The sequence below is a fragment of the Oxyura jamaicensis genome, chromosome 21, assembly GCF_011077185.1.
Source record: "Oxyura jamaicensis isolate SHBP4307 breed ruddy duck chromosome 21, BPBGC_Ojam_1.0, whole genome shotgun sequence".
Taxonomy (NCBI): domain Eukaryota; kingdom Metazoa; phylum Chordata; class Aves; order Anseriformes; family Anatidae; genus Oxyura; species Oxyura jamaicensis.
In genome coordinates this window covers 4,702,661-4,723,114 of record NC_048913.1, presented here as the reverse complement: position 1 = coordinate 4,723,114, position 20,454 = coordinate 4,702,661, and the positions used below count along the sequence as shown (strand labels likewise).

The following is a 20,454-nucleotide window of genomic DNA, read 5'->3' as shown; positions in this document are numbered from 1 at the left end:
CATTAACAGTATCTTCTTATGAAGAATACTTCTGCTATTGGCATTCTACTACTTCGATAGTGTTCATCTACAAACAACTTGTGTGAGATCTAAAATTAAATTCATAAAGGAGAAAAACGAACACTTGGCAAGCACATAGATATGTACAGGGAGATTAAAAAGCACGAGCACATGGAGGGATAAGCACAGAAAGACGTTTCTAACTTATCTACTAACCACTGTATGAAAAATAATCATTATGATGAACGCAGGCAATCTTAAAGCATATACTCGAGTATTCAGTCCACACATGGTTAAAGCATAAGATTTCACACTAGAAACTGGCAGGTAGAGCCAGGGATTTCTGCTAACACACTGAAATTTAATGTCAACAACCTATATTCCTTTGAATGTGATTGTGCCGTACCCTCTCCATATGTGACAAGAAAGAACAGAGTCAACAAGTTCTCCCTGAACAGATAACTCATTTTGTTCCTTTATAAGGAGACTTCCCACAGTGAAAGTGGAAGGAAATGATTTTGCTTAGAAACTGTGGTAGATAACAGGAACATGATTACATCTACAGCAACATTACAGATTTTAGCAGTCTTTAATTTCCATTAGAGGTTACAAAAAGACAAATAGGAACATCAAGATTACAACTCAAAGAATCTGAGCACTGAACTGTTCCACAGATTTAACTAATTTCACCTGTTATACATTTCCACAGAAGAAAAAAATAAAATGCTTACATGTAACAATAATGTCTTTCATCAAATCATCTCTGCATAAGTGTACAAACACACTCTTCTAACATTATTTCAAGATAACCTATATGCAGCCTCAAATGGTACCAGAGCACTTGCTACGTAATTGAGCATACAATGTCTGTACTATTAACAGCAGACAATGACCTGCATTGTCTATTTCATACCCATGGCACAGGGTCAATGCTTACAGCAAACCTGTAGCAGAGTGACGACTCCGGCTGTTCAGCACGTTTATTAAAACGGAAACCCAACCTCAGATTTCTACTTTGTTGGAAGACAGTGCATTCCTCCATTCCCAAACTTAGTCCACTGTCAACACCTAAACACCGTGGAAGGTCTGCATTTAGAACAAGCGGCAGCATCAACTGAATGCCAGTCCCGGTTTTCTGTGGGTGTATCTCAACTTCTTATAGTATCACAACATACCTCAGGGTGCAACAACACTGGGCTGTGCTCAGTTTCTACCAATTTGATATACTTTGTTTTCCACTAATTTGATATACTTCATTTCTTACTGAGATAAAAGCTATTACTCAGCTTTTAGCTTCGGGAAACTCATTTTCTCAAAAAGTTTCTGGCAGGTTCATCAGCAATATCACCTTTGGAATTCCTGCTGAATACAAAGTGCTCAAGTGCTGTCCTAACTAGAGTCAGAGAAGCAGACAAGAAACCTAGTGAATAAGACATCTTCATTTGCTTGTTTGGTGGGGGAGCAGAGACATTGGATGCAGAAGTGTACAGAGAATATATAGTACAATTTTTAAAAATATAACAGTAAAGATTACTTGCATCTCTTTACTCTTTTTCTGAGTAGATTTGTTTCACTTCAGAAGTAAGCTATGGTTCTCTGTGAACTATCACAATAAAAAAAGACTATCAGCCAGCAAGAATCTGAATATGCTACAAAAATAAACCCCTTTCTGGGGGTTCTGTTCTACCTGGGGGATTATCCCTGCTTGGCTCTCCTCCTGCTTGCCCATCATCGTGTAGGATTTCCCAGCTCCGGTTTGTCCATAGGCAAAAATGCACACATTGTAGCCCTCAAAGGCATGCAGCAACATCTCCTTTCCAATATCATTGTACACACGGCTCTGTGATGCAAAACAGGGATCTTCAGGCTGTAAGGACACAAAACCAGCATCAGAACAGACGTCTCTCACTCACATAACATTACAAAAAGCAATTAGTTTTAATCTACTTTTATCTTCTGAGTCAATCTCTTAGGAGAGGCCAACATAGCATGTTTACACATTTTGCCAAAGGCAGTACCAACAGAATGACACTGACAACCCTGGCAGGACCACTCCATCACCGCTGAGGAAGCAATCTCCACAAGAAAAGAAACCAATTCTGGTTTGTGAACATTGTTGGAACCACTGGACTTGTTTTGTGCAAGATCACTGCCAAACAGAATTCAAGGTGTTTGGAATGGAGGGAGTTAAAAGGCAGAAGTAGAGCTCAGAGAGACAATACAGAGAAGGTCTAGAAGCTACAAAATCCCCCAGTGGCTGGTCTTGACAAGGGTTCAGCAGGGCAAGGAAGAAAAGCAAAAGCTACTTAGTTTTTTTAGACTAAGAGTGTATGCAAATCATTTTAACAAGTTTCTTGCAGCTTTCTGATTTCACTGCCTTTAATCCAATCCAGATTTCTATTTGCAACCTTGCTAACTGTACTGGGGATTACAAAATCCTTATGTATGAAAATATATATTTTTAAATTAGCAAGTTGCTGAACCAGTCAAGGACACTGTATCGGAACATTTTTCTATGGTTAAACTCAAGGTTAGCAATAAAACTGAAATATAACACTGGGAGGGGAGGGAAACTACTTTAGAGCACTTTGTCCAGGTAATAAAATGAAGCAAAAAAAAAAAAAAAAATCAAAGCAAGCAAAAAAAAATTAATTACAGGTGGCTCCAGTGACAGAAATCTGAAGAAGGACAAAGCAAGGCATCGCCTTCAAATGCTTGACTGAAAAGTTTGTTATATTTTGGATAAAACGCCACCTCCACTACTGCCTGATGAAAATGAATACTGCTGCACATGAAATAAAAGAACAGATAATCACAAGACATCAAAGAGAACAAAGGTGCTAGATCTCAAGGCAAACACAGAACCTGCTCAAAACTTCATGAACTGAACAAATGAATCCTCCATTTTTTATTTAGCACACATCAGGCCCTGCACTGGTCAGACTCCAGCATGCAGTCACTGGAGGCAGTCCAAGACACAGCTCCAGGCATGGTACAGGATACAAAAATAGTGACAAAAATAGGATTTGCTGTATATGCTCTTTTTCCTGATGTCCTTTTCATCATTTTCAAATGTTTACCACGGACTTTTATAGAAGTTATCACACTACTGAGAATCTATGCAGGAGTTTTATGTTGCACAAATGGGAACGGACTGCACAGATAACATACCACTGAAACTTCACTGTGTAGGGCTATGTCACTACGTTATTACTAAGTTAACATTCTCCCTTTTCACAAAATGTTGGATTTTAACATTAGTTGCTCCTGAAATCAGGACAAAGATCTCTATGCACTAACATTCTCAAGCTAGGTTCAAGGTCTTCTTAGCCCGGGTTCTTTTCCTTGACACAGCGTATCTGCTGGTTTTGAGTACTACTTATGTTCTTAATATTCCTCCAACTGACCCCATAATCTATTTGCATAGCTGCTCTGGAAATTAGGTCACTCAACAGGAAGAATCATGAAAAGAGCTGCACAAATCCAAATTTTTCTAGGTTTTCATAGTGAAAACATCATTCTGAACAAATCTGTGGCCAAGAAGATTATCTTTGCACCATCCAAATTAATAAAATTAACAACTTCAAAAAACATGACCCATGCTTTCTGTATTTTTGGAGGAAAAAAAGGCAGGGGGTAGATGGCAGAACACAGTCCTGCTTGAGAACAATTGCTGGAAGTCAGCAAGACCTTAGTACTAATTCGCAGGAGGGTGGGGCAGAGGAGTTAAATGACAGAGTTTATTGCTTTTGCAGCTAGTGAAAGCATAGGTCACTGCTCTGCCATTTCCAGATATGCCAAGGGAACCCAGACAACATCTTCTCTTGAACTGCAAGGACTTGCAGACGAGTGAACGTTGCTCAACATAGAAGTGAAGTAACTGTGGTTCACATGCATCCTTAAATATTTACAACAGGACACAGTTGGTGATTATTTTAAGTAATCTTCCAAATAGCTACAACTTGCTATCAGACTCCCAAGAGCTTAGCTTCCCCCTCTGCCAAGCTTTTAATCTGAATGAGGGCAAGAGAGACAGTGCAGAAACATCTGACAGGGATGGCATGGTCAGAAAAACAACAACAACAACAACAACAAACAACAAAGTAAAAGAATGCAGTTAAATCAAACAAATCAAGGAAAAATGGTTTTCTCCTGAAAGAACTTACCGATGTGTGGGACCAATAGGAGTAGTCAAAGCTGAAGGACTTTGGCGCTTCCTTAGGATTCTTTGGGTTGATAATACCTACAGGAAACAAAATTTAAACACTTAGCTAACTTGGCATTTAGCAACATAATTAATGACCTTGCTGACCCTCAACTTAATCTGTGTGTGAGTTTTCAGAGAGTTCCCACACTGCACAGCAGTAATAAGATTGAAGCAATAGACTCACAGTTTCCTAATACTATTTACATAAGCCTTATTTGAAATAAGGAGAAACATTGCTAAAAAGAATTGATGCTGCTAAACAAAATTTCCATAGCAGCACATCTGTAATGTTTATGCTCTTTTTCTCAATCCATTTAATTCTTTCAATATTTCATCCATACATATGTGTTCCTTGCAATTAATGGAAACTTTTCTAGATACATGTTAGGTGTGTGGGTGGGTTTTTTTGTGTGTGTTTTTTCTTTTTTCGTCCCAGCAATAAAACAGATTCCCATAACCTTTGCCTGGAAGCCATTAATACACGATAGATTCCAGTTGTTTTAATGGCATACAACATGCCTGTAGATTGTATATTCCAAGGAGGGTAATTTATAAGCACAGCTCTTGATGCAGAAGTTAATCTCTACTGCTTCTTTCTCTTAAGACTATAGTACTGGAAATACTTACATTATTTCCATCAGCTGTTTTCAAAATCATCCATATAATAAGGATTCTAAAAAGGCACACTCACGAGGGTATCAAAATTAGATAAACCACCTTAGGTTTACACATGCCCGCCTGCAGCAATTTGCCTTTGGGAATGATATATTAAGACATGCAAACAAAATCTACAAACGAAGAAGAGACATGGTGACAGTCGTCCCATGGAAAACTTACATTCTGATCCCAAACAACCATCCTAAACAATGAATGACTGCTTCTCACATGTTCAGGGCCAGGAAGGCCATGGTTCTGGGAGATGGGAGCTTCTTCCACTTCTGTCAGAACTAAAAATCTGAACACCCACTTCTCCTGGCATTTCAAGCGTTACGAACTTAACATGCTGCAGTGAAGTCCCTGAAAATGTGGTTGCAGAATTCCCTTCAAAATTTAATCACTCCACCAGATGCTGAGTCCCTCTGCAGGGCTGCTGGCCAAAACTAGTGTGGAGGAGGGATCACTTTGTGGACTGCAAATAGCAACAGTTGCTACTCTGTTTCTTGTGGTCAGCTCCATTTTACTTGGATGCACCTTGTGCTGACATTCTTGCTGTAGGAAAGCTGACAGACATGCAAAGCCAACACAAAATGTGCTGTGCACCAGTACAGCATCACGTGGCAAAAACACGCGCAGCTTTGGGTAGCAACATGGGCATCAACACACAACAAAGAGGTAACCTAAGCAGTCCTACATGGCTTTAGTTTCCCTTTGCTAGTCTTGGCCCAACAGCAGTAAATCTACAGCACACTGGATTAAACCAGCTCTAAAGTGAACAAATCCCACAAGACAGTTCTCCCACCCCGAAGCTAAACCAGTTCTCTTTCAGTGGCTTCCAGGCTGCTATGATTTACAACTTGTCCTGTTTCTCATTCAATTATTTAGCAATCAAAGCTCTGGAAGGTATGGAAGTCCTGTCCTGTACCAGGAAGCTCCTACGCAAAAACAGTACAAAAAGCACTGCCTCCAAACCTGTTCAATGTAGCGTCCCCAGGGATAGAACATGATTTTCCTTCAATCATTTTGGGTTAAGAGCTCAAGGTAAAATTTAACCATTAGAAGCAGAAAAAAAAAAAGCAGCAATAAATAGAACCTGTGCCTTTGTATTGCTAACACAATTTTAAGCAGATACATGAATGTACCACCTCTCCTGGCCATAGATTTATATTCTTGCTTAATTTCTACAGCATATCATTTTAACCCAAACCCTTGGTGTTACGTTTGAGGAAGGAGTGATGGCTATGGAGGGGAGCAACTATCTTGTTGGACGAAACGCTGCATTTGTGGCATTGGCCTGGAAATAGGAATCTCCTGGCCCAGCAACCCGGGAAAGAAATCCAGACAAGTAGAATCTTTGCTACGGCTTCGCTGAGAGAGAAACACGCTTTTAACCCCAACCTAAAAACACCCCAATGCCACATTGGTGCAGTTTTATTCCAAGGTGCAAATTCAATCGCAGAAGAGAGCTTTGATCTCGCCTCATTTACAGAATGACTGAGGTGTCTCTTTAGTATCCACAGTGGAATAGTAAGTATTCATTCTTTTCTTTTTCATTTTTACTTCGTTGTCTATAAACAAGACAGCCACTCCTTCTGGCCAAGGCAAAGCTGCATTTGTTCTCTCCAAGGAAACGAGAACTAAATTGCATCCTAAGCTTCTACTGTGTCAGGAACAGGAAACATGACAAGCAGCAGCATAAATTTCAGTATTAATCAAAAGTAAGTTTGATGTGAAAATACACACATCATACCGATTGTTTACAAAATGAAAATATCTAGGTTATTTCCAAAAAGAAAGCGAGGAGGCCAAGCATTTAGTCAAAGCAACACCTAGATTTTCCCTCAGTTGTGCATAAAAGGATGCTGACCACGCATGAAAGACAAGATCTGCAGTGATGCAGCACAATTAGTGTCAGGACACGCACTACAAGCTTGCCCTTACAGCTCCATCCTACTGGCTTCAGGTTTAAATTTGATCCATCATATTCACAAAGAGCCAAGTTCAGGCTCCATGGTTTATGCTAGTGGCTCCCCTCCAATTTTCATTTTTATTTATTTTCTTCAGCTTCTTGAGCTCCGTCACATTAAGTCAGCTCACTATTCTGAAAGTTACTTTCTAGGATGCGCATTTTTGCAAAGCGTATCCTGAGAAGCATATTAGGAAAGGGAGATCAACGTGCAAGAAGGCAGCTCTGTCAGAGGTTGGGAATGCAGCTGCCTGGCCAAAACCTTCCACAGCAACAGGAACAGGGTAGAGGAAAGCTCCTGGCTGCCAGGAACTCTGCATGCTGTCCCTCGCTGCTCTGATCCAGCCACAGCCTTCTCACTCAACTTCAAGTGCAAGTTTGAACTGTTTTTATCCCCGTTCTGGTTTCTTACAAAGAGTCTACAGCCTCCATCCTCAGAATCACTGGTTTGACAGAATTCTATCTGTCTACAAAGGAATCCAGGAGAGCAGAACAACTGAGAAAATGTAAGATTACAACCTCAACTGTTTTCAAGCAGACCAAAACCCTCTTCTCTTAGAGCACTGAGCATCAAGTGGGTAGCTGCTAGCATCCGTCACATTTGATGCGGTCTGAATTTGAACCAAGTGCTTAGATACATAACAAGGTGAGATGCAACGCCTGAAAGAAGATGGCGAGGCCACTAACGAACCAGGAATTCAAATTAAAGCAGTTGACCTAGCTTGAAGGTGTCTATTGTACCAAGCATCATCTTTGGAGGGACTTCAGAGGAAACTCGTGGATACGTCTGAAGAAAATAAGAAGACTCTCTATGGTACAGGTAAGCTTTAACCTCAAATATCATAAGCCAAACTGAAAAAAGCCAGCACGATCGCACAGAAATTAAACTGAGTGGGCACCATTGATTTCATACACCATGTTACTGAGCAAGCCGTGTTTTTGGCTGAACAAGGAAACAAATAGAATTAACAAGTAAAAGGACTTCTTCCAGGGTCTTCAACACTCACAAGAACAGCAAAAGCTTTTCGGTTATTTTGTTAGGTTTTTGAACCACGCGAGGCCAAGACGCGTTGTATTAGTGAATCATGAACTAGGTCATCATCCATCTCCTCACACCACAGCAGACTCACGGCATGGTACACAAGCTAATGGTTTAATTACAGAGCCTCAGGAAATGAGAAAGGCAATAAGGCAGACGATCACAGCAGGAACACATTAATGGCCTTTTTATCTTACAGAATAAATTTGTTTATCTGATATTTCAAAGGTCCAACGTGGCAATTAACTTTTCTGTTTGCAGACTGAGACTAACGCTTTGTGCTGCAGCTATAATTAGTTACCGTCAGCATGGCACTGGAGCAACTTTGAACGTTGGAGCTAGCCTAAAGCAGCCTGAGAAATTTGATCCCTTTTTCAGCCCCTCTGCTTTACCAAGAGCCAACTTCTTAGCTCATTTGGAATCTTTCAGCTTCGCACAAGTTCAGGTTTCTGCACCAAACAGAACTGACAAGGGTATTCTACCAGATCACCATCTTACACCGTTGCCACCAAAGGTTACGTACAACTCTGTTTCACGTATGTGGAAAGGATAGAACCAGTTGAAGATGCTGTTTTCTGACTTCAGTGATTAAAATCTCTTCTGGGATCAGCAAAGCAAACTCTGGATTAATGGTCAGCATTTCCCTTTGGAATGGAAGGCTGAGAAAAAAGCATGGGAATATTCGTGTTATAAAAATACCCTGCAGCTTGTTGGTCTGGTTGAGGGAAATAAGCGTCCACATCATTGGTGGAGCGTTTTTAAATCTGAATTATGAATTCCCCCAAATTTTGAGTAACAGAATTGACCTTCAGACGTAATATTCCAGTGAGTTTTCCAGGTTTGTAAGAAATCAGCATAGGTAAAAAATATCAGCTGTCAAACTGATATAAAATTTACATGAAAGTGCACCGTGTGAATAGCTCTGTAGCATGACCACTGAATTTGATTTCATTTATTTAACTGAATACAGCAACATTTATACTCACTGCCAGCCCAGCCCAGACATATAAATTCCACAGAAAGAAGACTTACATTTTAAAAGCTTCTTTCTCCTTACAGTTATATGGTAAACCATACAAAACTTCTTCACGCTGTTTGAGGTGCCTTGAAGCAGTATGAATCCATATACTCTCTGAAGCTCAAGTTATTTAAACAGTTTTATTTAGCTGTTTAACTTTTGTGGGGTTTATTCTGACACCTGTACCTAGAAACATCTCGGAATTTTATGTAGCATTGACCAAAAGGTAAGGAAACCAATAGTTTTAAAACATGTTTCTTCACACCAAATAATCTAAAGTTGTGTATCATTACCTAAGCAAGCATATGTTATCCTGATCTCTTCCGTAAACTTTGATTTTCTTAAGTGTGCTATTAAATGATAATATACAAGCCAGCAGCTGTAATTTCAGGCTACACTCTGTACTTTGTACATATAACTTGCCCGAGACTGGTTGGGATGTGTAAGGAAAATATATGCAACTAAGTCATTTTTGCAGACAAATCACCATCACTGAGGAATCAGAGCATAAGACTCACAAAGGAAAATCAGAGCCCAAACACAATGGCCAACGCAGCTCACAGGTACTGCTCCCATAACAGCACAACTTCCACAAGCAAAAGCGTGCTCCAAAGCTTTCGGAAGGTTAGCATGACTTTCCTGGAATCTGCTTATCAAAAGAGATCCTGTGCGATTACACAATTGGAAAACTGCAGGGGCAAATAAAGGATAAAAAGTGACCTCTGGCCCGTTACCCAGAATATAAGAGATACTCATATAACTTCTGTTCCCACACTCCCTCAAACACAAAAGAACAATGCCAGTTCTGCTCCTCCACTTAATCAACTGATACAATAGAAATGACAGACTTTTTTTCCCCTCCTCTCCAGGCTACTTCTTCATTTTCCAATGCAGCTGATCTGTATGGATAACTACAAAAAAAAAAAAAAAAAAAAAAAAAAAAACTTTTTCAAACAGAACAGATGGCTGGCAGTGCAGATTTAGATTACAAGATGCAACCCACATATTTTAACCAATTAGTCCATGTAAAGGAAAAGTGTATAGTAGGAGCGGTACCGACTAATAAAAGATAAGAAGAAAACTGAAGCACAATCAAAGGAATTATAATTTTAGTTGTGCAGTATCCACAACAACAACCCTATCTCCACAACACGTTTGATCCTACATGCCCTCACTAACAGGTAACTTCATTTCTTGGCATGAGGCACTTCGACAGCCCAACCTCTAGATCACTCCTTGTTCCTTCGGTAACATTTTCATACCACCCACCATCTGTGGGATCAGCTAGCACAAAAATAACATACACCTTCAGCCTTTCAAACCTATGGGATCAAATTCACTTCTAGTTTTTAATTTTAGCAAAAGCTGTTTGCAAGCTTTGACAGAGAGCTTCAGTGTCAAGACAGTACCCTTTTATTTTCTAACATGTATTATTTTGCATTCCAGCTATCATTTCAGGAATTTATTTATTTTTTTTGCCTTACAATGCAGTTTTGATTTGTTGAAGTTTATTTCCAAAAAGCACACATCAAATACACACTTCATTTTACAATTGTAACCAGAGTGCAAAGCCTAACAGAGAGCTGATGCAAATTTCTAGCCCTCTGTGATCCTTTCAATTGGAAGCAGCATTCTGTCTCCTCACTCCTTCCTAAATATACACCCAAACACATCCCCACTTCAGGCCTTCATTTCTGGACTTACACTTCCATTCCCCTTTAAAGCAGGGTAAAGAGGCAGTGGGAAACCTACAGAGGAGAAAGGGGGGAGGGAAGGCAAGATCAGCCAAGATCAACCCCATTTCTACTCCCATCTACTCAGCTGCATTTGTGGGCACAAAGAATAAACAAAACTCCTCCCTAACTGCTTAAATCTCATGTCAGTTTATAAAGGTACTGAATTTGGGGTTCAAGTAAAATCTGCTTTCATCCCAGGCAGCACTGCTCCACAGCATGCCATAAATCTTGCAGGTTAGAAATTATCTGCAGGCCGTTGTCTGGGGATACCAGCAATTCTCTTCACTCTTTGAATGGAGACACAGGATGCAAAGCACCCAAGAGGTAAGAACTGGAAGTATTCTCTTACTCCTCACTGCATTTAGCTCAAGTCACTTGATTCAACAGCTCCACCTCCCCAGCGATCAGACTCATGTTTCAGGGCACGCTGCCATCAGACACGCCACATCTTAGTCGCTCTGGAGGGTTTTCCAGCAAGGAACAGGCTAACTGCAGTTTGCCCTTCAGATGAACACTGGCAGACAGAATTAACTTGGGCTAAATCCCAGGATTAGCTGACACACAGTCTGTGCAGGGGAGGGAAGGAGACTGATAGATTAATATTCAAAAAACCAGCAGCCTCCTATCATTTGCCATTCAGAAATTAAACCCAGTAATGGTGGAGGTCAGGTATGGAGCTGGAGAAGCTAAACTTCTATCGCTGTGCAATACAGTCTGCTTTCTGTCACTTCCCTCTTCCATCCCTGTATTCCTGCCCATCTGTCAATGCTGAAGGCGCAAACCCTCCTTTATTTCTACATACAAAATAGAAACAGTTCAAATGACAAGTTGTCACCTAACTAAAGAGTTCCCATCAGCCTCAGTAATTCTCCTAGTGGTAGCAGTAACCTATCCAGAGCACACATTCCTACCAAATGCCAGCACACATTAAGAGATAACAGCTAGCAGAAAAGGCACAGTCCTGTCTACAGTTTTGTTCTTGTAATTATTGGTAAAGAAACACAGGCAGAGGTTGACAAAAAATATGCTAGTCCAGACAAAAATACAGAGGGCTGTTTTCTTCTGTAAGATCAGCAACATCTAGGGAAACAAACACCAAATAATTTTTTACTGTGCCTTCCTGAAATTCTATTTGAATCAATACAAGCAGTAGTTTTAGGTTTATGACATCTGAGTAATCAATTTAACATATAAAAGACCTGGGACTTTCGGAATCAAATCCACAAGACCAAATTAACATTAAATATACAGTCTCTTAAAATGTGTGTGTCTGGAAAATATATCTGCGCCATCTGTAGACTGGAATGACAACAATGAGAACACGTTTGTTACTGAGAGCAGGGTGGAGCAGGCATTCTTATGTGCTGGAACGTGAATAACACCCCACAAAAACACGTTTAATACAGGCTTCTTTCCTAGGCATACATTGCAATCAGATATATGGCTATACTGTTTTTATAAGACAGACTTTCAGGGTTGTTATTACAAGAGATAAATGAAGGGAAATGGACACTTCCAGCTTGTAAAACAGTGCCTGCTTTTCAAAGCATTGTTTGCATTTTTCAAATCATTAAAAGGAAAGGAGACCAAATAGAAGCTAAGAACAGCTCATTTGGAATTCAACCGGATTCTCTCCCCACTGTGGAATTTCAGCCCTGCACTGGGAGAAAGGTTGGGTGGGGGAGGGTGTTGCGCTCACCAGCACCAGAGCAAGGAAAAGGCTCGCTCACAGAAGCTGCTGGAAAGCCGCTCTCATCCTCAGCTGCTCTTGCAGATCCAACCGCTATAAATACCACCTCTACAGCTGGCGTTCTGGGAGAACAGCATGCCAGCAGGCTTTGCATCAAGTGGGAGCTAGTCGAACCACACTGCTCTAGCTCTCTGAAAAGCTGAACCCAAACCATCCCCAAACTTCTATAGTGATTCGATTACCTGACGGCATCCTGCTGCAGTAGTTGTGCATCAGCTTCATGCCGTGGCTGGCTAAGCACCTGGAGTTCTGCTCAATTCTTTTTCTCCTGAGTTTTTTTGCCTTAAAATAATACACCTCCCACTCTCTGCCTTTACATGACTATGTCTCCAAAAGCCAAAGGCTCTCTACTAAGGCCATTTTGACCTTCAGACACATTGTCAGTACTCTGTTGAAAGGACGTCATACAGCAGCAGAATCCTGGGGAGTTGGTTCTGCCAGCCTCAAGAGCTGAAATGATTCACCCAGTGAAAACATTGGATTCTTGAAGCAGTTCTCATTGCAAGTAGAAGTAAAGATAATGCAAATTGTCAGAACAAGAGAAGGCACATTACTTAAGCATTTATAAAAGAAACACCTCTAAAAGCCCTTGTTCTGTGTGCATGGTCAGTGGGCACTAATTCTGAAAATGAACCATTTTGCACAGTTTTACTCACCACTGACACACAAAATCTCTCTGGGTTCATTAGTATTGTCACCTGTCTAATATAGGTCTGTACTAACTCCCTAACAGTTTTGCAGAAGTCCAACTGCATTTAATATTAGCTGGAATAGCTTGGCCATTCTACCGTCTTGCTCTAGGCCAAATATTTGCACCCTTAATCATTAACTGTTCATCTTCTCCACCCCCACCTTCAAGTCATCTTCCAAAATGTGTGTGCATATATTTTTAATGGTGTTCAGAATTAACGCCTCAAGTTATTTTTTTTGTACAACCATAAGAAATGCTTTAGAAGAACCAAGTACCTCACTAAGACTCCAGGTTTGTTTTCTACAAAAAATGACTGTAACAAAATATATAAATGGGCAACATTGTAGAGTATTCAGAGAGACTGCAATTAAGACAGTCTGTGGACAAGCAACAGAAATCCCTAACCCTGCAAAACAGAGATTTAGTGTTCAGATGTAGAATCTTTGCTTGTTGTCTGTGTTCAGCATTACCTCTGACATTACCATTTGCTCTCTGACTCCCACTCCTAGAGTGCTTCAATAGTCAGAAAAAAAATCCAGCAGCAGCCCTCCCCACCAAACCCTGCTTGTGGTACAGTTATTTAAAGGGAACAGCAATTGCCTCCATTTTCTCATGGAGCCAGCTTGCCTTCTCTTGCCATTCAAGCCTTCCCTTGCCTGGTATGGGACTTGCAACAAGCGTGGTAACTGGTGACAGGAGAGGCAGTAGAGGAACTTGGGTCATCACCACCACTGTGACTGTGACTTGTCTTTCACGTGAGCTCCCAGTTCAACTTCCACAGCAAGGCGACTCAGGCATCTTCCACAGGACACACACGGTACCTTCTCAAAAGACAGCCCACTTTGATAACATCTGCCATGACTGCAGTGTGTATTAACATACTGGACAAACATTCATTTTGTTTTAACCACAGTTATGAGCATGTACAGACCAGGAAATCTGGATGGGGTTAAGTGACTTCTTCTACTTCAGTTTATCTTCCTGATGCAACCTCAAGATGCAAGCAAAAAAACTGGAAGCACTTGAAAAGATGAAAAACAAGCTGGATGTGGAAAATAAACACTAATCAAGACAAGCTTTAAGAACTTGTGCCTGCTTCTTGGCAGGCACAAGCCGTATCGGAAACGGTACGCTTATTTTTTCTTTTAATCTAAAATTATTCATTTTCAGAAAACAGATTGAGAGTCGAGACTGAACTCTATCTATAAAAGTGAATCTTCCCACCTACTCTGTAATTTCATTGAAAATGTCTCATTTGTGTTTTATAAGAGAAGGAAAAGGTATTAGGTAAAACCACCACACTGAACTCCTTGCTTGCCTTCCCTACCTGTGCAGCAGCCACTACACTAATTCCCACTACTTTACTATCTACAAATCCTCAGTGCTAGTCTAAAGGAAAGACAGGCTCTCCTTAAGGACTTCTCTCATCAGTAATTTAAACCAAATACCAGTTTCACTAAGGCACTTGTATCGTGGAAATACCTGACCTATGCTTACAGAATGCTACCTGGGAAGAAAAACCAACTTTCTCTTCCCTTGAAGGCATGCACACACAATAGGGTTTCTTTGCCATTCAGCATGGCTTTTCATTCAGAAACCAGTCAGGAGTTGGATCAGAACACAGAAGATCTGCAAATCCTATTCATTTACCCTAAGGAGTAAGCTTCTTTGAAAGAGATTAGTACTTTTTAGAGTCACTTAACAATGAAAAAGGCCAATTTTAACAATTAATCCCTGTCAGTGTATACCAGTAAAGTGCTAGATGAATAACTGATGAGGCTACCTTGCTCCAAGGACCTTTCAGTACTTTTCACTTTCGTATTATCCAAACACCAGTAATTTTAGCATTATATTTGAAATAAGTAATTTACACAAAGAACACCATAAATCAAATCCCCGCAAGGCTAAGTCCTACTTTCCCACTCATTTTTATTTTGCTTCAGAACAACTGCATGAAGCAGGACACAACTTAGAAGAAGAAAAAAGGAACTCAAATTAGATGCTTTTCTATTAGGATTAAAAAAAAAAAAAAAAAAAAAAAAAGTTTACTTAGGTTTAGACACCTTTGGGAAAAAATAACCACGATTAGAAAAAAAAAGATTCCCCCCTACCCCCCCCCCTCCCCCAAACTCTACAAATTAACTCCAGAAATCCTTACAAAGCTTTCCTGACACCAGGGATGCCTGCTTGAGAACCTAGTTGCCATCTGTCTACAGCAGCAGCTGGTACTATTGTTACTGGCAGCCGGGACTGCTGCACTGTCCCTGTTTTCATTAAATACCTTAAGCAGTCCAGAAAAGAACTTTCCAACATTACAAAGCTACAAAGACTATCACAGAGTTAAAAAGACAAAAAGGATTTTTTTTCTCCCCAATCTAAAATCCCCTTTCGGTCCTAGTCTGAGGATTCAGTTGCCCTCCCATCTTTTAATATACCTTGGCTGTGCAGCTGCATTTTGCACACAGTTTGGTGCAAAATCAGAGTACATGGTAATCTTACATGAACCCGAGTTTGAAAAATTGGTTTCACCCCTTCATTGGCACCCACAAGCTACAACACGTATGAGATGCTAAAAACCTATCTTCGTTATCTAATGCACAATCAACTACAGAGGACGTATTACAAGTAGAACAATTCCTTATTTCCTGTCTTCATTATTTCAGTTTTCTTGACACTTATCCAGCTTTTTAAAAGAAAAAGCCGACTAGACTCTCCACTAGCGCTGACTATCTAAATACTGTCTTGTAGCTAATAGCCTGAACCTCTGCTTCATTCCAACTTCTTATTTCTGCATTATTTATTTATGGATAGAAGGATTATCAAATCATTTCCACCAAAAACAAAACAAACACCACAAAAGCACCATAACACTAAGTTTATTTCAATAATCTAAGGCAACAGCTGCCAACATTATTTTATGTCAGTACTTCTTATATCAGGTTTTTTAATATTTCAAATATAAATACTTCAGATCTATAGCTCACCTCTCACCCCATATATTATGCAGCAGGATCTTTTTCCCACTCACCATAAAAAACAGTAATTTGTGGAATGGACTGACACTAACGAACATGTTGTAAGATGCATTGGTGCAAACCACCCTGAGCAAAAACAGAGGAAGCAGGAGTTAACAATAAAACAACCAAGCAAGGTATGCTGACAGCCAGTGGTTTGAGACCTGTTCTTGAAATCTCATTTCAAAAAGCTGCTAGCGAGTTTAACCTCGAGCGTGAGAAAACTATATATCCAGTACATTAAGGAAAATACAAAAGCGGATAAACTTCCAAATCTAAAGACTGACAAAATGAAATACAGTTTTCTCAGAGGGAAAGACTAAACTGCATTAAGGTTATCTAAGAAGCTTCAGTCTGTTTCAGTTATTATGGAGGATTTTATTAAACTACCACCACAAATGTAACTTGCAAGACCACTAATACCAAGTTCCACTTCAAAGTATTCCGTAATGGCAAATAGGGAACAAACAATGTATTGCACCATGTCAAGCTAACTGATTGTAAGGACTGCTAGCAGAAGGATCACCCCAGGGAGTTAATTATCAATATAAAAAGTCTGTGGAGCCCATTAACTTTTCCCTCAAGGTACATACATCCCTCACCAGGAACCCCGGCACTGCTGACTGGATTAGGGGCAATGCTGCAAACACAGCCTTACAGTGCCTACACCTGCGAGGGTCTATGTGCACAAGATTATACTGGACTACCTGCTTGCATAGCAAGTACTTTTAAAGCAAGCCTTCTTTTTTTCCCTGAAGTCCTAAGTGATGATGATAAAATACAAGGAAGCTCTCTTAAGGAAAGAGTCCCACTCAGTTAATGTCTTTTTATTATTTTTATTTAACAATTTGATGCTGGCATTACCTCTTCTTTTCTTGAAATCATTTTGCATTCCCAAATTAACTTCTTAAGTAGTAGGATTTTGCAGTTTCTAACATCTCCTGTCTTCAGGAATTCCTCTATTGTATTTTATTCTTCTACCCCCATTCTCCCATTTCCACTGAAGAACTTCTGACAGGATGATTCAAATGGATACCATCTGCAATCTGATACGATCTGAGCAGCACAGGCTTTCTGCCAAAATACCAGCCCCTTAATGCAGTAAGCACATGTGACTTCAGCTGGACTGCAGAATTCTGTTTTTGCAATATACATTTCAGAACCAGAAAGACTCAGTGATGCACTCTGACAATGCTTTACCTGCATGATACTGTATCACTGCAAATCACTTCCTTCTACAACCATAAAGGAAAACAAAGAATTTATAATAATAGACAAAAAATGTTTCTGATTTCAGAATTTCCATATTCTGCACCCTTCAGACAGAAACACAGAAATCCTGACTGCTCACACTAAGAGCACTTCTTGCAGGAGCACTGCTGTATTCATTACTTTCAGGTTTAGTTACTTTTGTATATTTTGTTAGTTGAATTGTTGCACCACAAACCACATGTCAAGTGACTTCTGTATGTTTCAAGTTTAAATGTGGATAAGTTGAAACAGAAAGGCTTCCTTGTTAACTGACTTAACTGTCACTGCATCATTAGTGTTCTTAACATAGCAGAATAAAGCACTTGGCAAGAACTTTCTCTGACATTTTAAGAAACAACTGTTCAGCTACACTGACATTTTTTAAACACTGACAAACAGAAGCAGTACATCAGGAAACAACCCTGAACTCTACCATTCCAATTTCAACAATACTTTATTATGCATGCCTCACAAAACACTTTCTGCATGCATTCATTAGGAAATGATAAATAGAGCATACCTGTAACATACTTATCTATGTATTTTTCTTAAAATAACACCAAGTGACTTGCTTTGGTTTCACTCTAGCACAGTTTCTGCCTATATTGCCAATACAGTTACAAAACTCAGACTTGGATGCTATTTAAACTCAGGACTTACTCAGCTTGGCCAATCAATACAGAAGAAAATAAGGCTCAAGTAGCAGGCAAAATCCCTTCTTGGTTATCCGACTTCACGCTGCCTCATGAATCCTGTTCATCACAATAGTCTATTCAACTTTAATTCCAAGATAAGGGAATCTGATCTGCCTTGGAGGCTTAAAGTAGTTACTATCCCACATTCCACCAGCTTCTCAGATTTGCCTCCTATCAACTTGACCAGTGCACATTTGAAAAAATAACCTTCTCCGAGGTAAGATATCTAAGCCTTGTTCACTTCACCACATGGTTGAGGGTACAAGGCTGGCACTCCAGAGCCTTATAAGAATTATGACTGATTCCCCTTTATTTTTTAACTGCAGCATCAGATACACAAGTCAGGTGCATTAGCAACACTTGCTGTACTCTGCTTTTAGCCAACAAGTTCCAAACTTAATAGTAACGAGTTGAGTAACGTAACTGAGAGGCTGCAAGATTACAACAGTCAGAAAGAATGGAAAGAATAGCAACCGTACTTATGTGCCTAGGCTAGAAGCACAATAGAAAGATTTCAGCCTGAAGTTATGTGCATCAGACAGCCTAACTGATTTTTGAGAGGAAGATTTCTGCTCAGGTTTTTCCATCAGTGATTTTTTCTTATCTTTTAACACAAGAGCCTTTTCTGTTCATTGAGGGAAAATCACTCCTTTGTCTACAGCTATTTCTGTATGTCTCTTCAAAGAAGGAAATACAAGGAAAATAGTCCCCACACCATAAGAACGGGTAAACTACTGAAACTGATGGTTCCTTTCCCACAGCCTGTAACGGCCCCTGATGACACAAACCTGACCATCTGTCGTATCACCCATCTTGTACCACAGCCATAAGACTCACACAGAAGGCTGCAGATTAAACATTTCCAGAATACAAAATACAGCAAAAGCTGTAAAGGAATTTCCAACGAGATAAATCAAGAAGTATTTTTCTCCTTTTGAAAGCTAACACAATCTCTTGACCATTCAAGTATCTCTGCAGCACAGCTCTAGCATTCAGAAACAGAACCGGTATTTTTGTCTATGCTGACTTCTATAGCTGTTGACAGACAGGCTGACAGAGATTCTCTGGTCACCCTTGTCACTGTAGCACAAACAGTTTCCACAGGCTCCTGGAGTTAAGCAATCTTAAGCTTCTAAAATTATTGCCATCACGTCATGACAGCAGCGAGAAAACCTATTACAGAGGCACCCAGCAGTGCTGCTGTAGTTCAGAGCTTGGTGGCATTTCCATAATAAATGCCATCTATTGGAGCCTACAGTTCTTCCCTTCTACGCTGTTTTGGTCTGAAAGTTGGCAGGCAATGTTTGGATACAAGGACCTGCTTCTACACAAGAAGACTTATAAACATTTTTTTCCCCTCATTTTAAATGGAATCTTGAAAATCCAGCTAAAAATTGTTTCTCCAGGAAATATTCCACAGAGGGTCTGAAGATAAGAAGTCATTGCACTGAAAAGCGTGAGGTCTCTTCTGCATGATGTCTGTCTCTCACTGAACCACAAACATTTTACAGGATCTAACTGATACCACAGATTCCATTGCATAAGCAGACTGAAGTACAACCTCAACTAAAAGGGAAATAAAAGGGGGGGGGGGGGGGCACTGTATGCAACCTTTCTATTAACAGCAAATACACAACTAATCAAAGAAAAATAACTCAGTACTCTTAGAATGTTACTTCCTTAATGCACGAAGACATGATTACCTGGCAATAAAAAACTACCATCAGAAGATCCGTTCATAGCTACAGCTCAGTCTATACAACACTGCAGAAAATGTTATCAATATTTTCAGAAGCACATAAAAATCAATTAATGGTGTGTCCATATTCAGTTTCCCATAAGAAGAATCTTCTCCTCCTAATATGATCCACAATAATTAGTTAATAAACCTAACACTTCTAATCGGTTAGAGAAGTCTGTTGTTTTGCCATCTACTCTGGAAAACATAAAACCTGGTATCTTTTTCCCTCAGTTGTCTCAGTCCAACTATGCTCCTAAACAAAAGCACAGACTGCCAAATAAGCACAGTAGGAAGTAAAGCACCAGACTCAAGCATGAGATACACCACAAGCATTATCATCTGGCGGCCTACCACATCCCTGTATCTGTCAGTCCACGTGACATTCCACATACTGAAGGTAACAGAAAAGGTTTTCACTTCCGTATCCTAGCCTTCCTGCAGAATTCACAACTCACCACAAGCACGCACCGTAAGCAGCAGCACTGAAATCAAGACCCTTGTGACTTAGACTTTCTAGTGAAATCCAGAGATAATTTAGTTTGCAATGACAGCCTCAAAGGAGATGAAGGTTTCCTAAAAGGGTAATTCTAGATGATGTAATGTACACAGTACAAGTTTAGTCTGATAACAAGAACACAATTAAGCAGAGAGGGAGAGGAGAAAGAGAGACTCCCTTGTGCAATTAAAAT

The 20,454-nt window shown here is 40.0% G+C and overlaps 1 protein-coding gene across 11 annotated transcripts in view; it reads right to left on the bottom strand.

Annotated features, from left to right (window-relative positions):
• Positions 1–20,454, bottom strand: part of KIF1B (kinesin family member 1B) — a 94,978-nt gene that overhangs the window by 67,769 nt on the left and 6,755 nt on the right. For all 11 annotated transcript variants that reach the window (XM_035344655.1, XM_035344644.1, XM_035344649.1 and 8 more), the window contains exons 3-4: positions 4,167–4,243; positions 1,688–1,867 (exon numbers count right to left, since the gene is read on the bottom strand). In XM_035344655.1, coding sequence (XP_035200546.1) covers positions 1,688–1,867; positions 4,167–4,243 — 257 coding nt within the window. The remainder of the gene's footprint in view (positions 1–1,687; positions 1,868–4,166; positions 4,244–20,454) is intronic.